This window comes from Cyanistes caeruleus, chromosome 11 (assembly GCF_971803275.1).
Source record: "Cyanistes caeruleus chromosome 11, bCyaCae1.hap1.1, whole genome shotgun sequence".
Taxonomy (NCBI): domain Eukaryota; kingdom Metazoa; phylum Chordata; class Aves; order Passeriformes; family Paridae; genus Cyanistes; species Cyanistes caeruleus.
The window spans coordinates 22,591,257-22,612,812 of NC_141711.1; the positions used below are offsets into that span (position 1 = coordinate 22,591,257).

The 21,556-nt window shown below is 41.6% G+C and overlaps 1 protein-coding gene across 3 annotated transcripts in view; it reads left to right on the forward strand.

Annotated features, from left to right (window-relative positions):
• The window catches only part of NUP210 (nucleoporin 210), a 57,444-nt gene that overhangs the window by 11,073 nt on the left and 24,815 nt on the right, over positions 1–21,556 (forward strand). For all 3 annotated transcript variants that reach the window (XR_015275114.1, XM_086846614.1, XM_086846615.1), the window contains exons 5-23: positions 320–470; positions 795–927; positions 1,672–1,830; positions 2,303–2,371; positions 2,667–2,773; positions 3,774–3,914; positions 5,099–5,236; positions 7,953–8,108; positions 9,427–9,625; positions 10,190–10,335; positions 11,258–11,479; positions 12,738–12,911; positions 13,906–14,098; positions 14,361–14,467; positions 16,596–16,700; positions 16,826–16,927; positions 19,621–19,749; positions 20,409–20,536; positions 21,123–21,258. Coding sequence is in view for 2 of the 3 variants with exons in the window: in XM_086846614.1 (XP_086702740.1) it covers positions 320–470; positions 795–927; positions 1,672–1,830; positions 2,303–2,371; positions 2,667–2,773; positions 3,774–3,914; positions 5,099–5,236; positions 7,953–8,108; positions 9,427–9,625; positions 10,190–10,335; positions 11,258–11,479; positions 12,738–12,911; positions 13,906–14,098; positions 14,361–14,467; positions 16,596–16,700; positions 16,826–16,927; positions 19,621–19,749; positions 20,409–20,536; positions 21,123–21,258 (2,695 nt within the window). In the remaining variant the exon portion in view is untranslated. The remainder of the gene's footprint in view (positions 1–319; positions 471–794; positions 928–1,671; positions 1,831–2,302; positions 2,372–2,666; positions 2,774–3,773; positions 3,915–5,098; positions 5,237–7,952; positions 8,109–9,426; positions 9,626–10,189; positions 10,336–11,257; positions 11,480–12,737; positions 12,912–13,905; positions 14,099–14,360; positions 14,468–16,595; positions 16,701–16,825; positions 16,928–19,620; positions 19,750–20,408; positions 20,537–21,122; positions 21,259–21,556) is intronic.

Below are 21,556 nucleotides of genomic sequence, written 5' to 3' on the forward strand. Positions count from 1 at the left end.
AGCTTTGGGTCTTGCACATGAGTTCTACAATATAGAGAGTTTTTGCAGTCTCACCTACTGAACAAACTGGAGGGGTCATAGTAGACAGCATGTGCAGTCTTCTGATAGCTCACGAGCAAGCTTCAGACAAGCTTATCTGTCAAAGAAATTAGCTGCAGATACCTCAAAGAATGAGTAAAATTTGGATATCTGGTCCAGGCAAGTGTCTTAAATTGGCTTAAAAAATGGAACTGGCTGGGGATACATGTTGGTGGTGTTTCTCTGTGGGTTTACAAAGATTCGCTAACAATTTTCTATTCAATTTTGATTCACCTTTCAGTATACTCAAATTCTTAGAATCCACTTACATCCCACCTTCCTATATATTGGAAATGGAAAAAGTTGCCAAGCAAGGAGATACCATTCTGGTGTCTGGAATGAGAACAGGGAGTTCTAAATTAAAGGCAAGACTTCAGGAAAGCATCTATAAGGTAAGAATTGTGAATGTCAGGGGGGAAGATGGATTTCTAAATGTCTGAATGAGCATCTGTCTCAAGTTTTTCTGTATGCTCCAAAATTATTTTCATACAGACATGAATTTTTCTTCATTCTTGCACTGTGCACAGGGCAGATCTCTGTACTATTCACTGTCCTTTGCATTGCCATGTTGTGACAAAATTCAAGATGAAAATAAAGAGTGAATTGCAGCAAGTAATGTTTTTCACTGCTAGATTCTAAGTTCCTGCTGCTTGGTCTGTTTCAAACAAATGAGCTGCTCTTAATGGGGTTACTTTTCTTTCCCCCTCTGTCAACAGGATGTACACCCTGCGGAAGTCAGGTTGCTTATTTTGGAAAACATCCTTTTAAATCCAGTATATGACATTTATCTTCTGGTAGGAACATCAATTCAGTACAGAGTTCAGAAACTGAGTCAAGGGAAGATCACAGGTTTGTTCTGGTCTCATTTATTTTTATATTTTAATGCTTTGTGTGAATTTTTAACTTCTGAGAAATTTTTAATTGTGTTTAAACTACTTTGTTAATATTTAATACTGTTTTCCTAAGGCACACAGTGATACAGCTGTTTAGTTCTTTCAGTCAAAAAAATTGTGACTGTTAAGAATATACTTTTGCAGATTTTTCAAGGATGTAAAGACGAGGACTTAAAAACTTAAAATAGGAGCTAACGTTGTCATTTTAGATGTTGACAGTCAATGAGGAACTGACTTTCTTACTTAAATCAAATTTAGATTAGTAACTTTTCTAACAGAAAATGTTTAATTGGCAAATGGATTTGCTCCACAAAGTGAAGCCTTTATAAATGTGGGTTAGCTGACTTTATGCCTGTTTCAAAATGCAGTGTGTTGCGCTTTCTCTCCTCCCTTCTTTTTTCCTTTTTTCCCTCATGTCTTTTCATTTTCTTTGGAAGCTGGAAATCAGTTGAATGTTAGGTCTAAATAGTGAGATGGTTTTAGTTGTGAATTGGAGTTTCAAAGACATTAAATTTTCCAAGAAGCTCATTTTTTGTGTATGTGTTGATGTGATGACAGTAGTGCTATTTTTATAAGACAATAAAAATACTGATTTAATACATGCACTAGGCATCAATAAAAAATAATCAGCTATAATTAGCAGCAGCCAAATACTGCCACACCTGCTTTTATTGTTTCATATGTTTTGTTTCACCTCCAGAAATAGCGATGCCATCAGACCAGTATGAGTTGCAGCTCCAGAATAACATTCTCCATCCCAAGGGAGTTCCCTCCTGGCCAGTTGCCAAGCTGGACCAGGCAACATCCATTGTGACTGCACTGCAGCAGGGCCAAACCAGTCTCATCCTGGTGGACAAGAGTATCCTCCTTGGGAATGCTTCTCCAGCCACCACTCTGTGGAAGGAGACAAGCCTTCCACCCTTAGCAATACAGAAAGATCAAGTTATCCTCATTTCTACCAAGAATCTGGAAATCAGGAGCAGTGGTGGAGCTGTGGAAAGCAGCACTGCTGTGAATTCAGTCTCAGCAGAGCTGTCTGATGTCTTGGAATGTTTTAACAAATTAGGTGGCAAAAGACCACTTAAATCATGTCTGTTCCCCTCAGTCAGTGTAGAAATGTGATGGGGCTTTATTTAATTTTTATATTTTAATCATTATATTTTCTAGTGAGATCTCTTCCAAAGTGCTCACTGTCTTGCAGTGAAATGGGGATAATGTTTATTTGCAGTGTACAATGAGGTTTAAAATAGCCAAAGAGGAGGAGTCCCAGGAAAATGCTGCCCTTGACTTGACTAGTACTGAACCTGTGTGTTCCTTGACTGAGCCCTCAGGTGTCCGCCTGCAGGGGGTGTCCAGACTGCCCAACAGCACGGTCCATGTGGTACCTCCTGCATATTTGGGTTGGTATTGCTGCGGTCTTCCTGATTGCTTAATGCAATTTCTGGCCTTGTTTCTGTGGTTTTCATGCTGTACCTCCATGCTTCCATTTAGTGTTAGTTTTCACAGAAAATTAATTTTGTTCATAAAGGTAGTTCAACGTGAAGTAGGTTTTATGTATTTTCTTTTATCTCTGTAGTCAGCAGTTTAAAATAATGACTGTTCATCTGCAGCATATGGGCACCAGAAGCAAAATGCTTTTCTCAGTTAGATAAAGAGGCTGTTGGTTTGCACTGTTCAATATTTCCTGTTTTGCAGGATTTACAGTTCATCCAGGTGACAGATGGGTCTTGGAAACAGGCAGACGTTATGAAATTACAATTGAGGTGTATGATAAATCAAGAAATAAGGTGTATTTATCTGATGTAAGTTGAAATGTTTAGATAATTTTCAGTGACTGTCTCCTACATCCTGGCTTGCTTTGGCATTATTTGTGTGATTTCTTATTTACATTGAGACAGGACAGTACAAAGCATGTTGTTTCTTGCCTTTTCAGTTTTTCCATTTCTTTTGTTGTTGTTACTTTTTAAAAATAAAGCACTCTGGGTGATTCCTGTGAAATTATTGGGAGTTAAGTGCTGTAGAAAAAAAATGGAAGTTGGACAATGTCTTTCAGGTTGGATGGGGCTTGGAGCAACCTTAAATCATCCAGTCCCAGCCCTGCCATGGGCAGGGACACCCTCCACTGTCCCAGGCTGCTCCAAGCCCTGTCCAGCCTGGCCTTTGCCACTGCCAGGGATCCAGGGGCAGCCACAGCTCCTCTGGGCATCCTGTGCCAGGGCCTCATCACCCTCACAGGGAAGAGCCTCTTCCTAAATTCTATATACTAGTTACGAAATATACATAGCTCTTAAAAAACTACAAAAGAAACTAAACTTAAATCATTCAGTTGCAACAAGAAAAATTGTATTAAGTTACTGCTTTTCAGAATATTGGAGCTATGGGAATGTTACTTTATTTGCCCATAATTGCTTTTTGGGATACAGATCTGAGTTTTGAGCTAGAGCTCAGTAGTGTGCTGTTGAGGCAGTATGTTCATGTTCTTCTGTGTTGAAGAAGGAAATAATTAGAAAAATACTGTAAAATATGAATTATTTAGTGGTATGAATATGGGTACTTCCATGTTAAATTACATGTTGCTGATAATGTGAAAATTAATGTTGTGTCTAAATGTAAAATCTTCCTGAAAGACTGAAACTTCTGTAGGGAAAGTTCTAATCAGTTTCAACAATGTGTCTTTGAACCATGTTATTAAACAGTGGTTTGCTCACTGACTTGTGAGTCAAAACTTGTATGTTTAGTGCTTTCTGTCCTCTATTGATGTCAGTTACCTGTGGCAATTTCTATTTAATGTTTTTGTTTTAGAACATCAGAATTACTACAGAGCTGTCCAAAGAATGCTTGGAGGTGCTGCAGTCCTCTCTGAATGGATCCTATCATTATGTGATGGCAGTAAAGGCGGGTCAGACCATGATTGATGCTGCGCTGACATCAGTAGTTGATCAGGTGTGTCTTTGTGAAAACTCCTCTGCTTCACTGGTAGGCCTAAAAATAATTGAGCTGTGCAGTAGTGACTTCCTAGCAAAAAAGAAACCTAAGAATTACATGGGTCTGAGCTGTCTTTGTTTGAACAGATTAAGCACCAAATTCTAAAATCCTTTCTTCATGAAAACTGTCAATTGAGTCAATAGAGGATTTGCTTAAATAAAGACTGGGATTTTGCTCCCGAGCATGTGGCAAACTCCTGTTAAAGTAGTGGTGCACAGCACTGATTTCTTTTCTTGTGGCAAATCCTTGTGCTGGGCAAGGGGCCTCTCACAGGTTGAGGGAATTTTACACTTTATTGTGGTAGGATCATTACTCTCATACCCTGGCCTTGTTCTGCAGTCAGTTACGTTGGGGAAGTTTGCTATCAATTGGTAAGTAACCTTAAACTCTGGAATGACAGCCTGCTGAATGTATCAGCCTGCACATTTCTCCAAATTAATATTCATTAACTTTCTGCTGGTTGGGCAGGCTGCTGAATGTGTGGCTAACTAGGGCAGGTGATGTGGAAGTGAGTTGCTTTTGCTTGAAAATTCAACCCTTCAACCCATTTGATGTGAAATCACCTTAGTGATTCCTTGAGCAGAATTTAGTAGCTCCTTGAATATGATAAGCCATGGCCATTTTCTGTGTCAGAGATCATCTCTTCAATGAAAAGACATCCCGAGAGCTTTTTTTTTCCTCAGAACTGCAGTAACATTGTGTTGTGCCAGAGGTTTGTGGCACTGCAGTGACAGCAGAGCTGTGAAGGCCAGCGTTTGGGGGGGCTGAGCAATGGGTCTTTCTGGCTGAATTTTGTATACTGTGGGATGAGCAAAGAGTAAATATAGGTGTTGAGCCTCCAGATTGGCTCTCCAAATGAGGTCTCAAAACAGGAGCAGTGAAAGAGTGTATTTCTTCCTGCTGTTTCCCTTTTAAATTAACGTGGGCACTTGGATCTTCATAGCAGTAGCACTCATTTAATACAGTGGCACACCTTGCTGCTAGAAACTGTTTGCTCACAGGGAACTGTGTTCATAAGTGGTCCTAAATAGTTTTCCTTCCTCTCTGAGGTGTTTTCAAGGACTTTTCTGTACAGAAGTATTAAACATTAATTCTGGGCATCTCTGTGGTGCCATTTATAACACTGCTTTTGCACTTCGCAGGATGGAGGTGTTCATACCTTACCAGTCCCAGTGCGAAACCAGCAGGATGTGGAGATCTATGTTCCAATATTTCTTTTACCCAGCATTCTGATGTTTCCTTGGCAGCCAAAAGCAGGAGTCTACCAGTGCACCATCCAGGTATGCCAAAGAACTACCCAGCTTGCTCAGGCAGGCACTCTGGGGCTTGACACCACAAAGATAGGGTTGACTTCAGGCATAGTGGCATCCAAAATGTAATTTGGAAGAACTTTATGAGGCATTAGTTACAGGAATTAATATACAATTTAAAAAAACACCAAGAAACCAATAAACATAAAAACCCCACTGACTTCTACTTCTTGTGATCCCTTCCTTTCTCCCTTACGCATGCACCACACACCTATGCCTGGAGTGGTTTGGAATTCCAGGAAGCATCCTATATCCAAAGCTCCACAGCAATCATTAGAGGCTGCCCTTTGCTGGCAAGGATAGGAAATATGAATGGGAGTGTGAAGTGACTGCAAAAAGGGCATGACAAGATTAAGTAGCAGCACTCTTCCAGCCTTGGACATCAGTATTCTTCACTGGCCACACACCTCATGCTCCTAATCCAAAGTTCCAGGGAGGCAAAGGCCACAGCTCGTTTACAGAAGAGATGATTTCAGTGTTTTTTAGGTGTGTCATTTCTCCCAAGCTGTCAGTTATTCCTTATGCTTCGTGAAACAAATAGTTTGTGTTCCAGTATCCAGTATGTCTAGCCTAAGTAGGGAAAAGAAAGTTGTGCTTTCTCAGCCCAGACTCTCATCCCAGGCCAGTGATACTCAGACTCTGTGCTAAGTGTTGGATGCGCAGTTCCTACCTCTCCCTTTTAGCAAGAAAATAGTGCTCAGTTTTGGATCTGTCTTAAGTAAACCATATCCAAATAGGCAGCACAGTTGGTGCCAAGCTCTTCTCCTAGGTAACAAGGGACAGGATGAGAGGAAACAGCCTCACGTTTAGATTGGATTTTAGACAAAAATTTCTTCACACCTAGAGTTGTTGAGCACTGGCACAGGCTGCCCAGGGCAGTGGTAGAGTCACCATCCCTGGAAGTGCTCAAAAAACATGGGGGTGTGTCACCTGAGGATGTGGTTCAGTGGTGGACTTGTTGATCTCAGAGGTCTTTTCTGGCCTTAACTGGTTCAGTGATTCTATGGAGAGAATCAATCTCTTAGGGATTAAACATTCTGCATTCTCCAGTTTAATTCTAAAGGCGACTCCATTGAATTAAGCCCTGCATCTCTACTTGTCTGTTCCGTGGGATTAATTTAGTTTACTTCATGCTATTCCTGACGACACCAGCAGAGTGTGGTAAAAATTCTTTCTACAAATCTGCATTTTCAGTACCTCATCATAATTCTGCTGTAGTTTTCCCAGTAAGGGAAAGGAAATGTGATTTTGTTTCCTACCTCTCTCACAGTTCTATTCTTACTTCATCTTATCTTGCATATATAATGAAGTATCTCACTAGAGAACGTTCCTTGCATTACAAGTACTGCAGTAATTGTGTCGGTATTCTTACTTTACTCTGATTTTTTTCAGTAAAAACATAGAAACTTTTTTCTCCCAAGATTTCAATTTTGCTTAAACTGAGACCTTTCTTCTGGTCTCTCCATCCCACAATACCAGTGGTTGTCAGTAGCACACACACAGCTCAACTGTTTTCTTCCTCCGTCAGAGCCTCCAACTCCGTAGCTTCAGTCAGGCTGTTTCAAATGAGTGAATAAAGTTCTTCTGAAAATAAATTGAAAGGGATTTTTGGATCTAACCAAATTCTATTTACAGCTGAAGTAACTCCCACCAGATGGTATCAGAATTCCTGGCAGGAATTCTGGGTGAATTTTGTCAGCTGCCTGGTTTGTTGGGGGTTGCTTTGTTCATATTTGTGCTAATGAGATGGTTTCTGTTGCCTTCCTTCAGTCCACGCACAGGAGGTGCAGTGCCAGCTGTGTGAGGCTGAGCATGGGAAGGTTCCTGGGGAGGGCATCACAGGTAGCAGTGTGGAGCTCCCTGCCAGCCTGTGGCTAATGATCAGCCTGCAGGGAAGCTGCTTTACCCTTCCTCTCCTCAAAGCAGATTGACTGCCAGAGAGAAAAAAATGTAGTGAGGTGTCTGGGGTTTATGGCAAGGACATGAGACTTCATACAGTTATTAAGAATTGGGTATTTCTGTTTTATATTTTCTGGTCATATCCCTGTTTCAACTAAAATACCTTTACAGATATGCTGAACTCTTGCATTCTTTTAGCCTTTCTCACCACATCCTGTGCATCATCTGTAACACGCCACTACCTATTTATTCATTTGTCTGTGTCCTTCTGTAATCAGGTTGTGCATGTGCTCAGAGGAAGGAAGAAGGGAAATGACCCTCCTCTTCATTTTTTCTTTTTATTCTCTTTTCCTGGTAAAAATTACTAGCTAAGCTCCTGCATAATTTAGATTGGTTTGTTTTCCACACTGTCCCTCTAGACAAGATTTATCACCCTGTTCATTTTTAATTATGAAATAGGTTAAAGGAAATGCTGAGGAAGTTAAAGAAATTACAACAATATACATAAAAAAAATGCTCCAGTGTTCACCTGTGTTTTACTCTGATGGAACTTTTGACATTTACTTTGGAGTGTGAGAGAAGCTGAAATTAAAATGAATGAAGGGTGGTAGCAGTCTTCTCATCTCTGTCTTATTTCATCTTGCTTATTAAGTTCTGAGGTATTATTTTATTTGTATGTTCCATCCTCAGTGCATTCCTGGTTTTCATGCAAGATATCCAAAGCTGTGAAATGTGAGAACCATGTACTTGATTAAATGTTTGAAAGATTTTTCCCTCTGTATTCCAGGCTCATGGTGGAAGTGGCAACTTCAGCTGGTCCTCTTCTAACCAGGCAGTAGCCACAGTGACAGCAAAAGGAGTAATGACCACTGGGAGTGATGCTGGAGTCAGCATTATTCAGGCATTTGATGTTCGGAATCCGTTGCATTATGGAGAAGTGAAGGTAAGAAATTTATTTTTCAGTTATTGTTCTTGAGCATGGCTTTTGTAAACAGCAGAGGAGCTGAGAATGCCATAGGCATTCTGCTTCCTGCCCTGTGGCAGGTTAAGTGATTAGTTTCAGTTTGTGTTTCAGGGAATCAAATACTGTCCAGTGCATTAACTTCACTCCCGTTTTTGCCTCTTCCTGTTCTCCTTGGCAAGTCCTTTTCCTTGTGGGAAGTTTTAATTGCAAGAAGGAAATGGTAATTGACTCCTGACCTGGCTGTCTAAGCAGACAAGTCAAACTAAAAATTCATTCTGTAGATCGATAGGTGAGTGTTCTCCCTTGGTATCAAAGGGTGACAGTTGTTACCAGGATGTGCAAAGAAATTTCTGTCTGGAGAAGTAACTGAAGTGCACCCAGTGCTGCAGATTGACTCCAGATACCTAAGCTGGCCAAGAACAAACAGTATTTTAGGAAAACTAGGAGAAAATGGCAACGAAAATCATAGCTCTAAAGAGGGATATTTGTGGTGTCTGCAGACCATCCCCTGTTCTTAGGTGATGGTGATCAGGGTGCGTGGTGTAGAGTGAGGAGAATGCAGGAGCAGTATATCTGGTGGCCCCAAAGGGAAGGATGTGACATGAATTAAAATCTGTTCAAAATTTAGCTTACACACTCGCTCTGAAATAATTCTCTGAACAACCCAGGATGCTACTTTTTAGCAATGCAACAGTTACCAGCCAGAGACACAGGAATGAAGATGTTTTTCAGCTAAAACTTCTTATCCTCAAACATAAGTCAAAGCCTGAAGACAGAAAGAAACCTTTTGTCCATGTGAGCTTTCAGAGCAGTGTATTGCACAATCTGAATAGGTTGTTTTTGATTGCCTTTGTTCCTGTGTTCTTTGTGGAACAGCTCTTCAGAGTTCTGTTTACTCATCTCAGTGAACACATTTTTAGTAGTAGTAGTTTTAGGAGTAGTTAATCAACACAGATTATACAGCTTTAACTCTGTACCATATGGTTTGGTCTCCTGAAGCAGTTGCAGAAGATTAAATAGTTAAGATAATGCAAATAAAAGCTTTGATCACAGTGATTGTATGAAATCTGTGGTCAGTCTGAGGTGGATTCTTTAATGGATGCTGAGCCTCTCCCAGGTGGTGATGGTACCTCCTGGAAACAGCACACAGCTTAGTCCACACTTCAAAGTTGATAAAGCAGAAGAGAGAATTACAGGAGCAGCAGTGAAAGGAAGGCTCATCAAGCTGCTGTGGGCTTGGGCTAGCGTGGGAGCAGAGCACTGGCATACACGTGTCCTTGTTCCTTCCCTCTGGCAGGTGTACATGAGCGAGCCCAGCACCATGAAGTTCACTCCCTGCCGGGTGGAAGCACACGTGGGGCAGGTGCTGGAGCTGCCCCTGAGGATCAGTGGCCAGACCAGTGTGAACAGGGGCAAGCTGGTCCCACTGAGAGACTGCTCACACATGGAGCTTGTGGTGGAGCTGGAGAACCCTGGCGTGTTCAGCCCACTTGAAGGTGCTTTTAACTCTCTTCCTGGTTTGAAGCTAAATTGGTGACAGGTCTCACCAAGTTACACCTCTCCTTAAATCACTGATTTATGGCTCTGTACTGTATCCCCACAGAAGTGCCAAACTCCAGAGTGGAGGGAATCCAAGTAGTTCTATTTTGAGGATATATTTGTTTTTTTTAATTCAGAATGGTTTTGGAGAGACCTTAAAAGCTCATCCAGTCCCACCCTCTGCCATGGGCAGGGACACCTCCCACTATCCCAGGCTGCTCCAAGCCCTGTCCTACCTGGTCTTGGACACTTCCAGGGATCTGGGGCAGCCACAGCTGCTCTGGGCACCCTGTGCCAGAGCCCTGGCAAGAATTCTTCCCCCGTATCCCATCTAAATCCTCCCTCTTTCAGTTTGAAGGCTCCACCCTTGTCATGTCCCTACGTGTCCTTGTAAGAAGTTCTCTCCATCTTTCTGATAGGCTCTTTTCAAACAGCCGTGTTGAATTTGATGAGCATGCCTGGGCATTTCTCTCCAAATAATCTTTCCAGATATATCTTGTATATTTTAATTTATCTGACAGGAAGACTTAAGCCAACTGCTGATTTTTGCACTGGAGTGAGAGTGAAGGCTGAATTTCAGGGGTACACCAGGGTGGTGGTTGTGTACACCCATGGGCACGTGCGCCTCAGTGCCAGCATCGCCATCGCCGCTTATCTCCCATTGAGAGTGAGTCTGCTTCCTCTGCTCCTGGAGCAATCCATCATTGAAACACCTTTGCATGACAGGCAGCAGGTTATGTAAGGAATAATTTTGAAAAACTGAGGTGGGTGGGTTTACATTCCACCACTGGAATAAGAAAATAAAGAGTAAGAAAGATAAAAATATGTTAATAAGAAAGAAGCTGAGTCCAGGGTCAATAGATGGAAATACAGAAGAGGCTGCTTTGTTACCTCATCTGCAGAGGCCTATCACTGACTGCAGGCTGAAGTCTGAGTATTTGAACATAGCTTTCCCCCAATATGGAAAAAATGTTAGTGCAAATGTACAAATTTGTGGTTATGATGCTGTAATATGATGTTGTGAAACACAAACTGGAAATAGTTTTTGTATATACTAAATGTCAGGTTAATTGCTGTGGTGGTGAACAGCACAGGCTGTCCCAGGAATGTACATCAGTGCAGAAGTTTTTAGAGAGGTTTGAAGTAAAACTTGTGTAGCAGAACAATTACATACACAGAACCGTTCTGGAGAGAGCACTGTCAAGTGAAATTACAATTTGATATTATTTCATTTAGTTTGAATATATCTTTAAAAGTGTAGTAGAATACTAGTCTCTGTGCTCAGAAGAGTAGATTAAGGGTCTCCCTTTTGCTGTAATTCCTCATGAGGGAGATGTGATTAGAATGCAGCTAAAACTTTTCTTTGGGTCCATAGCTTCCTCTGAATCCAATCCAGCTGGACAGAATCCTTGCGGATTTTGGTGCAGCTGGTTTTCACTAAGTATGCTGACAAACCACTGCATGGGAGAAATCACAGCCTTATCCAAGTAACCAATACAGCTGTTACATTCAGAAGGAAGTTTATTTTGCAGAGCACAACCAAACTGTGTAAATAGATGATTAATTTTTAATTAATTAATTGATTACAGGCTATTGATCCACCCTCTGTTGCTTTAGTGACTTTGGGTTCCTCTAAGGATATGTTGTTTGAAGGAGGACCAAGGCCATGGGTCCAAGAACCTTCCAAGTTCTTCAGGAACGTCGCTGCTGAGGATGCAGAAAGTATTGCCCTGTCTTTACTTGAACCTCTCGCACCCCGAAACAACAACCAGCACTGGGTTAGGGTGCTGTGCAGGAGCCTGGGAGAGCAGGTAAGTGGCAGAAGGGCTCAGTGTTGCCCTCCATCAGGCATTGAGAACTGGCTCCAGACAGGTTTATGCTGCCATATGCCTGTTATGTAGCAAGATGTTTTTAGAATGAGCCAATAAAGGACTTGGGTAAGTACATTGTTTATGCATTGTGATGCGGGTTTTAGAGTGAGCATTTCACAACATTGTGTTAAAAAGTGGCTGATGGTGGGTTTATTGCAGTATAATGCAATATACTGCAATGAGTTGTGGAAGCCTTATGTTGTGGGATGCATTGAACATCCTGATGGGTGCAGGTTCAGTTTGCATAAACAGGATCAGAGCAGAAGGGTACTGAGCAGGCTGACTCCTCTGTCTGACTTGCGCCTCTTAACCGTGTTACCTTCCAGTATAATTGTGTTTATTCTAACAAATGCCAGCCACAAGAATTGACCGCTCTACTCTCTGTGCAGCCTTGGTGAGCGTGGCCGTGGCTCATTCTCCCCCTGGTTTGTTCTCTCCAACATACAGAAGTGGTTTCTCCTGCTTTATTCACCTTCCGCAGCCCATGGAACTTTTAGGTTGGATACAGTGTTTTCCTCCTGCAATTCTGCAGGGCCTAAGCATTTTGGTTGGGCCATCAAGTTCCACGTATTTCCTCAGTGGAAGCTTTGAAAAGTGGAGCTGTTCCTGTAAGTGCAGATTCAAAAGGAACAAGCCTTGGTGTTGATATGGAGGTCTGTGCAAGGCTGGCTGTCCCCAGCACATCACACCTGAGTGGCTCTGCCTATACGAGTGCACAAGGGGATGAGCCAGGTGATCAGAGCTGCCTCTCTGGTTCTCAAACTCTGAGAAAACCAGCATTCTCTGGTTTTATATCCCCTGAATTTTGCTGAAGGCTGAAAAATTAATGTAAAATAAAAAATGAGATGTTTTTAAACACACTGAACTCACTGTAAATGTTGCCTTTGGGCTGTTCTATGCTCACTCCAGAAGAACACCTGCTGTTTCCTTGTTCAGTCACAAGAGATTCGTTGTTTCAATCAAGTTTGATAGTAATGAACATGAACACCTAAGAAGAGTTCCCAGAACAGTACTTTTATAGTGATAAAGAACTGTTCTTGAAATATGCTCCCCTTTTTACATCTTCCTGTGTGTTAATAGTGCAGTAAAATCCCCAAGAACTGTACTTTTGATTTTCATTCTGATGTCACAGTGTAGCTCAGACCTGTGGAAATGCAGCATGCTTGAACTCAACTCTTTCCTTGTTTGCTGTTTTCAGGTTATTACTTTAACAGTTGGGAACAGCCCTACAGTCACCAACCCTTTCCCAGTGGTTGAATCTGCTGTGGTGAAGTTCGTCTGTGCTGTCCCTTCCCAGCTGACTTTGATACCTGTTTATGGCAGCTCTCAGCTTGATCTCTCCTGCCCTTTGCTCCAGCAGAAAAAGCAAGTGGTAAGCTGGGGAAGTGACAGGAGAAGAAGGTGTACTTACAGCTGAAAAATCAGTGTTTGGAGCTCCATGTGTGAAATAAAGCATCCGAGCTGCTGCCAGAGGCGCAGTAACTGGAGCTCTGGCCACACTGGTGCCCTTGGGAGCTCCTGCATAGAGCAGGCTGAGGGTGGTCCTGCAGTAAATGGACAACAGATATGTGTAGATTATCAGGCATAAAGAACTTGGCTATTCTGTTTTTATTCCTAATGAGTGTTGTCACATGTTGGCTGCTGAGTAAACAACATTTTGTCATGTTAATATTCCCAGGCAAATGTAAGTCATCCTCCTTCCCTAAAGCCACAGTTGATGAATCATTTTAATGAGCTTCTATATAATAACAAGAGGAGAAGGAGATTTTTGTGTATTATTAGCCACCTCAGAGCTCACCTGCTTTTCAGGCTCTATTATGTGTCAGCCTGCCTTGGTGCACTGCTGTTGATAATGATCTTCATCAGAACAACACCAGAATTTTGAGCTTTAACAGACAGCAGTGTTTGTCATAATCTGTTTGAATTCTAAAAACAATTTAGTTGAGCTGTGTTTCAATTTTATTGTTGTTGGTTTGGGTTTTTTTGTTGTTGTTGTTTGTTTGTTTGTTTGTTTTAAGGTAATTCACTGGCTAAAAAAACCCCAAACCCCTGCTCCAAGAAAATCCCCTTAGAGTTTAGAGATTCACAGAATGCTTTGAGTTGGAAGGGACCCACAGGGATTATGTAGTCCGACTCTAAATGGCCCATACAGGGCTTGAACCCACCTGGTGTAACCAAAACCATTCTCTGACCAGCTGAGATAACCTCAAGGCTGTTGGAGCACATCTTAATGACTGCACTGATGCCTCATTTTAACAAACATTCCTTATGTGTTGATGTAACCAACCTCATGGAACTCAGCATATGTTTTCTTTAATGATTAAAATATCTTGTTGTATCTGTTCAAAATACGCCTTCTTTTTCAGGTTCCTGTTTCCAATTACCACAATCCAATACTGGATTTGGCTGCCTATGACCAGAAAGGCAGGAAATTTGACAACTTCAGCTCTCTTAGTATTGTATGGGAATCCACAAATAAGGCCCTTGCTCATATTGAGCTGGAGCTGCCAATGGAACTGACTCTGAAGGAAGAGGGGAATGGTCAGAAGAAAATGCACGGTATGTTGGTTTAAATGAGCATTTCATTGTTTGAAGGTCAGGATTAAATCTGTTCGGTAATGTCTGAGTTTGATTAAAGAAAGTACTGAAATCTGCAGTCAAACTTCAGTTTAACATCAGTGTGCATTTTTTAGTGTGTGCTATTAAAGAGAGGAGAAAAAAAGCCCAATGTCTAGAACCTGTCTTGAGAGAGAAAGTTCTTGTCTGATGAGAACGATCCTAGAGGAACTAAGTGTATTTTTTCATCTTTGTTGTATTCTAGGCTTACAAACTGTGGTAGTTGACCGTGAGTTTGGAACTGCTATGATCTCCGCCGCTGCCGCTGCATTCCAGCAGCCCCACCTGAAGGCAGCCAGAGCCAAAATACCGGTAACAGCACACAGGGGAGCTTTGCCATTTTCCTGTGGTTAATGCCCAGTGTTCCTGGGATGGATTTTTTCCCTCCACACACAGCACTGTACAAATAAGGCAGGTACATGGTGGAATCTGGTTCATACAGCAGCGGTTTTGTGCTGATTCATGCCTTTTCCTGCTTTCCTCTGCACTAGGTGGTGCTATCCATATCAAATCTATCCAAGTCCTTGGGAGTTTTTTTAACCATCTGGGCAAGGGCATTACAGAGAAGTGTTTCAGTTTGTTTTGTTTCAGTTTAGGGTTTTTTAATGAATTGGTGAAACTCTGCTGCTTGTCCTGCACTAAAGCAGCCATGTGCTTCATGCAGCTGTCACTGGGAAAAGCAAATGGATTATTGCCCCTGCAAAGCGGGGTGGGAGAGTTGTGCATGAGCAAAGCAAAAGCTGACTGATTCCTCATATGGTCCATATGTTAGACTAGTGCGCTCTCTTTTTTTTCCTAAGAGACTTCTCCATTGTACAATGCCAGCTATAAGCCCAGGCTCTCATTTTATAAGTCATTAGCCACTTCCTGAAATGCTTAGTTTGTAGATACTCAACTTAGGGAAGAAAAACAGCAAAAGGTAGTGATGATGAACAAAGAAGACAGGTGTAAACAGATGGCAGAGATCTGTTTATGTCTCTTTTAAACTGAATATAAGGGCAGGTTTCAGCCTGTGGAATAACCTGATGTGGAATAACTGACTCTTAAAATATTCTGCTTCCTAACTGGAATTTCTGTTTAATCTTGTTAAGCAAGACTTAAGTGGGTTTGGACTGTATGCAGTACCTTGAAAACAGAGCTGAAGCAAAGCCTAAAATATGCAGTGAGAGGTTACAGGATTTAACTCAAAGCAGGTATCAGATGGGCACCAGTAGTGTGAAATACCCTGTGGGCCAGGTTCCTCTCAGCATGGCCTGGGTGGCATCTGCTTAGTAAACTCTTTGAGAGGTGGTCTGTTTTGCCACTTGGTTCCTGACTTTTCTGTGAGGTTTCTACTCTTCTCCTGTAGGGAAGAATGGTGTAGATGCATTTCCCCTGAAGAATTTGACTACAGCTTAGTGAGAATTACTGCAGAGACACAGTACTTTGCTATGAAGTTACTTGAAATATTTGGTTGTGTTTGTTTTTCTTTTAAAAAAATGAGTTGTAATATGAACATTTGCTGTTCTGCAATCATTTTGTGATTTGTTAGACCAATATTCAATATTCTTTCTTACTTTTAGAATTAATTAGAAAAGTGAATGCTCTGAACTTTGCCTTGAATTCAGAGAACACTGGAGTTCTCTTAAGTTCTGTTCTCTGTGTTTAAATTTGGGGGGACTCTATAGTAGCTGTAGATGGCAGTTCTGCTGCACTTTGTAGGCTCATGTATTGTTTTTTTTAAAAAGAGGTGACTTGGCTGCTTTTTTCAAGTATGTGAGCAGCAGGCTGCTTTATTCTGCTTTCAAACCTGCCCATTCTCCTTCTTTGCAGCCAAAAACACAAAGGAAAATCTAACAGATGCGACACTGAGATGTCTTGATTGTTGTTCCATGTTTAAGTGGAACACCCTATTAAGTCATTAGGGAAAGATGACATCCTTTCTACATCAAGGAAATAATTCCACTAATGAGGTGAAATGGGTGCAGAGTAGTGACTTCCTCTAGAAACATTTTTCCTTTTCTGAGCTAATACTGTTATGGGTGGGTGATTAAGCCTGCATCTGATCAGTGTTCATGTACTTACATTTAAGGAAGAATTTCTCCTGGTGACCTGCTAAGAAGAATCTCGAAAAGATGAGTTAGAGATAGAAAACTTGATTTGTTTGCCTTATCGTTCGGTATGAACTTGGGCCATGGCTCTGAGTTGTCAGACATCATTCACTGATCCTGCAGTGCCTGGCCCTTGTCCTCTGTCTTAGCCAGGGATGCAGAGCAGATTAACCCTGAGCATGCCCTTCCCTGTGCAGGAGGATTGACTGAGCCGTCTGGATCTTGTAGGCATATCATACCCTCATGCCTGTGTTCTGAACTTTGGTTACCTGCTTTAAACATCCTCCCCGCACACACGGGACACTGTCAGTGTTCTGCCTCTTTGCTGTAACTAACACTGTTCTTTGCAGCATGAAGCTGTGCTCCCAGGGCCTGCCACCATTGAACTGATGCTTGTGGAAGATGCGAAAGTGAGCCCTACTGAGGTCTCCGTCTACAACCACCCTGATGCTCAGGTGAGAAGTTACTTTGCTGCTTTCCAATTGCAGGCAGGAAAATGTCACACATTACAGAAGATGTGTGAAGAAACAGCTTTACTAGAAAGATAGTCTTAATTATGGATGCTTTCCTGGTTTTGCAGACAGAACTTCACATCCAACAAGGTTCTGGATATTTTTTCATTAATACCAGTGTGCCAAATATTGTAAGATTGACACATGAGGAGACTCAAAGCATTGCTTTGGTGAGTGCACTGTTTCATGATTTTACACCTTTTTGGCAACCAGGTTATCGTTCTGCAGCTTCAACACTCCTGGGAATTTTCCAGCAGGTGTAGATAGAGAGACAGTAGCTGTGTTTTGGATGTGTTTGCCTGTCACAGTCATGCGTCAGGCAGGGGATCTTTGCACTGGCACTTTCAGTTATAGTCTCTGGTACAGGAAATTGTTTCATTACAGCTGTGGTGCACTTGTGTTCTCTGTATAAGATAAAAGCCAGTTCCAAGTACTTCACTCATTACAACTTCGCAGTAAAATGTTGCTGATTTTACAAACTCACCACAAAGAATAATGTGACAGAATTATTCAGAAGCTATATGTAAGATTAATTGGTTTCCAAAGTAATACTGGAGTATTTTCTGTGGGCCAGTACTTCTGAAAGCTTTAAATTCTTATATCCTATAGTGCTGTTTCAGGGTGCTTTTAATCACAGTATTGCATCCTGATTTTCTGAATGAATATCTATTAAAGAGTTTATCCTGATCTCCATATGAAGTTTCTAATGCACTTTTCCACTAGAAGATGCTACTAAAGTGCAGGTGTGCTTGACTTCTTCAGGTCCAGAATGCAAAACGTATTCTACAGTGAACAACAATAAAACTGTGTTTGCATTGCTGCTTTCATTAGGCAAGAACTGGAAATGAAACAAGTTGCTCTAAAGAGTAGTTTTTATAAATGTATAATTTACAGATTTGCCTTTTAAGAAGTAATGCTGCTAAAGTTGTGAAGTGATTATAACTAAGGTGGAAATTAGAATCTCAGAAGAATTTGTGAAACATTTTGATTGTCTCTAACTTGTGAGGTGGGAATATTTTTTCCAACTAGGCACAGAGGTGAGAAAAAAAGAAGAGATGAATAGTTTTTTGTACACAGTACACTGTTCAAACTCTTAATAGTTTTTTAGTCAGGTCTCCCTGATGGGCTTAACTCATGTACATGAGATAAGTTCATTGCTCTCATCTGGAATTCAAGAGTGGAGCAGCGACAGCAAGATAGGCTTTGTGAAGTGTAGGAAGAGATTTAACTGCCTGCTAGATTAAAGGAGAGAAAACTCCACTTTGAACACATTATTTAAAAAATGCGACCCCCCACACATTTGGCATGTTTGTTAGCCTTGCATGCTGTGTTTGGGTTAAATCCCAGTGCCACCCCTGGGTTTTTCCATGGAAGTGGCAGAATGGCCTGGGAAATCAGTAGTCTCTCTCAGGCTGCTGCCATGGCAGGTACCAGTGCAGCCAAGTTGACAGAGGATGAGTTGACAGTAAACTCTTCTGAGAAACTAAATTTCAAGTTATCTGGAGCAGTGATTCCCAGACTTTTCAGTGGGACTGCCAAGGAGAAATTCTGTACCTCTTCTTCTGGTTTTGTCACAGCATCTTTTCTGGGCATGGTGGGTGGTAGTAGGGGAAGAGTGAAGAGTGGTCACCAGTACAATATCCTTGGATACTGGGAGCTACTGGACACCTAATGGGAGAAGAGAACAGCAGAGCTGGTTGAGACAGGAAGAGTTTCAAACGTTGCAATAGCTTTGCTTGCCCTTTTCCCTGTTTCCTTTCTCTGGTCTGCCAGCCTAGCTGAGCTCCATTTCAGCTCCCTCCCCATGCCACATCCCCTGCCCTGCTGCCCAGCCCCTATATTAGCCACCCTTTCTGGGATCTGCTGCTGTTCTGGAAGCTGACCTTTGTTCAAACTTCACATCCCTTTCTATTTTGAGGCAGAAGTGGTGTCCTCAAAGAACAGAATGTCAGCTCTCCCCACTGCTCTGCTGCTAACTCTGTGATGCTGCCAGACAATGCCGAGTTCACTGAACTCCTTTGCACTGGGGGGCCTGGCCATCTCCCCCTGTTCAGAGTTCAGAGCACAGAACAGGACACCAAACTTCACTGCTGTCCCCGGTCAAAGGGAGGAGAACAGCTGGGATTTTCCTGAGGTCTGTGGCAAAGTCAGGGAGTTGCAGGATAACTGCAGAGCTGATGGGACCAAGGTATGGGTGCATGGCCTTCGGAGAGGGGACTTTGGGATGGGTACCTAGTTCTGAGGGCTCTCGTGTTTGTGACCAGAGGTCTCTTTCTTCATTATTTTATTCTCTTTACCCATTAAGAAGTATAACATTATCTTTCTTTAAAATTAAGTAGTACTTAAGTAGGACTAGTACTTGTATTAAAGAAACACCTGATCTGTCAGCCGTCCTCTTATTTGCCACGATCTACCAGGTTTTGGCTGCTCAGATGAAAAGCAGTAACAGTAGAGTACAAATCTTACAGGAAGCAATACCAATGCTTTATAGGCATAATCTTTGTCCTCTACTTTTTTTCCCCTTATCACTTTGGTTTTCACTCTACTAAGAAAAGTTTTGTTGCTCTAAATGGTTTGTGTGTTTTTTTTTCCTGATGGCAGATGAATAGCAGCATGCCAGACTATTCGAGATGAAGAGCTGTAAATTCACTTGGTGCCTGGGGGCTGTTTGCACTAGCTCAGTAGCATGATACTTTTTACATACATTTTACAGGTTGATTTTTATTTTGGTGGAAGAATTCTCTGTGTATAAGCTTGGAGATTTCTGCATCCAGCTGCTTCTGCCCTGAAAGTGATACCAATTTTATCCTGTGAACAACAGACAAAATAAGTGCTATAATGCAGTTTTCTTTTGGCATTGCAGGTGCAGCCTCTGCTCCCAGGATCAGTGACTGTAATGATTCATGACCTGTGTCTAGCTTTCCCTGCCCCAGCTGAAGCTAAAATTCATGTATCTGATATCCAGGAACTGTATGTGCGAGTTGTTGACAAGGTCAGTGCCTTGGAAGCAGCATTAGAAGCTGGTCCAGCTTGCCCTGACTCCCTGTGCAGGTCCTGAACATAGAGAAGAGACATGGACAAGATGCTACAACAGAGAAAAAGCTACAACCTCCCTGTGTCTCTGTTTTGCCCTCCCAAATTTATCCCTTTAGGTTATAAGTGTCTCAGAGTATCAGGTTTCTGTTCATGTTCTGTGTTGCAGCAGTCTCAACTTTTGCATTTACACAGCAATGTTAATCCATAATTTATATGGACATGCTCATTTACATTTCCTCCTGTTTAAAGTGCATGTGAGGAATTCTTTTAGGTTTTGCCCCAAGGTCATTTTCCATATGTCAGGTTTTAAAACTGAGCAGAAAGAAGTCCAGCTCATGCCACTTGCCAGCTTGAGTGTGCCTTAGACAAAAGAGGTGTTGATATTTCTGGGTGTTTTAATTATGCCCTTGCCAGCTGAAGGACCTGAGTTGATTCATTTCATCTGACACTAACTCTGGCTGGCAGGGATTAGTCTTTAAAATCAGTGTTAACCTAACCTTGGGGCTCTCTCTTTCCACTACCCTACCACAAGTGTAATAAAAAATAAAATGAAAATGTTTATGCTAATAAGTAAGAGTGATTTGAATGCAGAATGACTGGATGTGTCTGTTTCAGGTGGAGATTGGAAAAACAGTTAAGGCTTATGTCAGAGTTCTGGATGACTCAAAGAAACCTTTTCTGGCAAAATACTTCCCTGTCATGCATCTCAGTCTAAGATCAGCGTCTCAGCTTGTCTCCCTTGTGTAAGTTAATGGATTTTTGAAATTAATCTGCAAATAAGAATTAGTAAAAGTGAATAAAGGTATTAGGTTGGAGGCATGGTAATATACAATGGCTGAGATTTTATTTATTTAATTTTTGTGAAGTCTTAATTAACAGTTAATTTAACAGTCTTTACCTATTAAAAGGTAAACAGTTATTTATTATTTGTGAGGGAAATTGACTGAACTAACAGCCTGATTGTTGCTGGCTGATGAATGAGACTACATTCTCCGAGTATGATGACTGATGAAGCTTTGTGCCTGTTGGTAGCAGTGACTTGGCAAATAGTGTCAGGTGAAGAGTGCTGTGTGAAGACATACCTGATGTTATCAAACTCATTGTGTCTGTCACTTGTTTCATTTTCATTTCAGGTATTTAATGTTAGGCTAAAGCACAGGTTGCAGAGAGCCATCATGTGTGAAAATGTGATAATTCTCTTAAAACTTTGCTTCACACAGAGTCACTTAGCCTTGTGCTATAACTACTAAATGGGCACTAAATGAGTCCTTTGCTTTGTTATTTGTTATTTACTCAGAGAATGTCTCTCTTGAATGGATTTCTTTGCAGCCCCCTGAGGGAGGCTCTGGATGACCACACTGCTGCTTTCCTGGTGCGTGGGATGACTGTTGGGCAGACGAGTCTGATGGCAACTGTGGCTGACAGAAGAGGACAGAGAATCAACTCTGCTCCACAGCAGATTGAAGTAAATAATTTTAGATAAGATATATGCATAAATAAAGCCTGTGCTACAATGGAACAGGAATATATAGATTATGGTTACAGTATAGTAATCAATTTGCCAGAAAATGCATTCTGAATTCTGAAATAGGAAGCTGACCTAATGCCAGTCAGATTTCAGTGCTGTTTAACTGCATATGATAAGTTAAATTTCTGCATGCTCGATTTACTGTGATTAAACATCTAAAGAATCAGTTTTACACTTGTACTGTTTTGTAGCATAATTTATCTGATTGAAGGACCTTAACACAGGTATTCATATT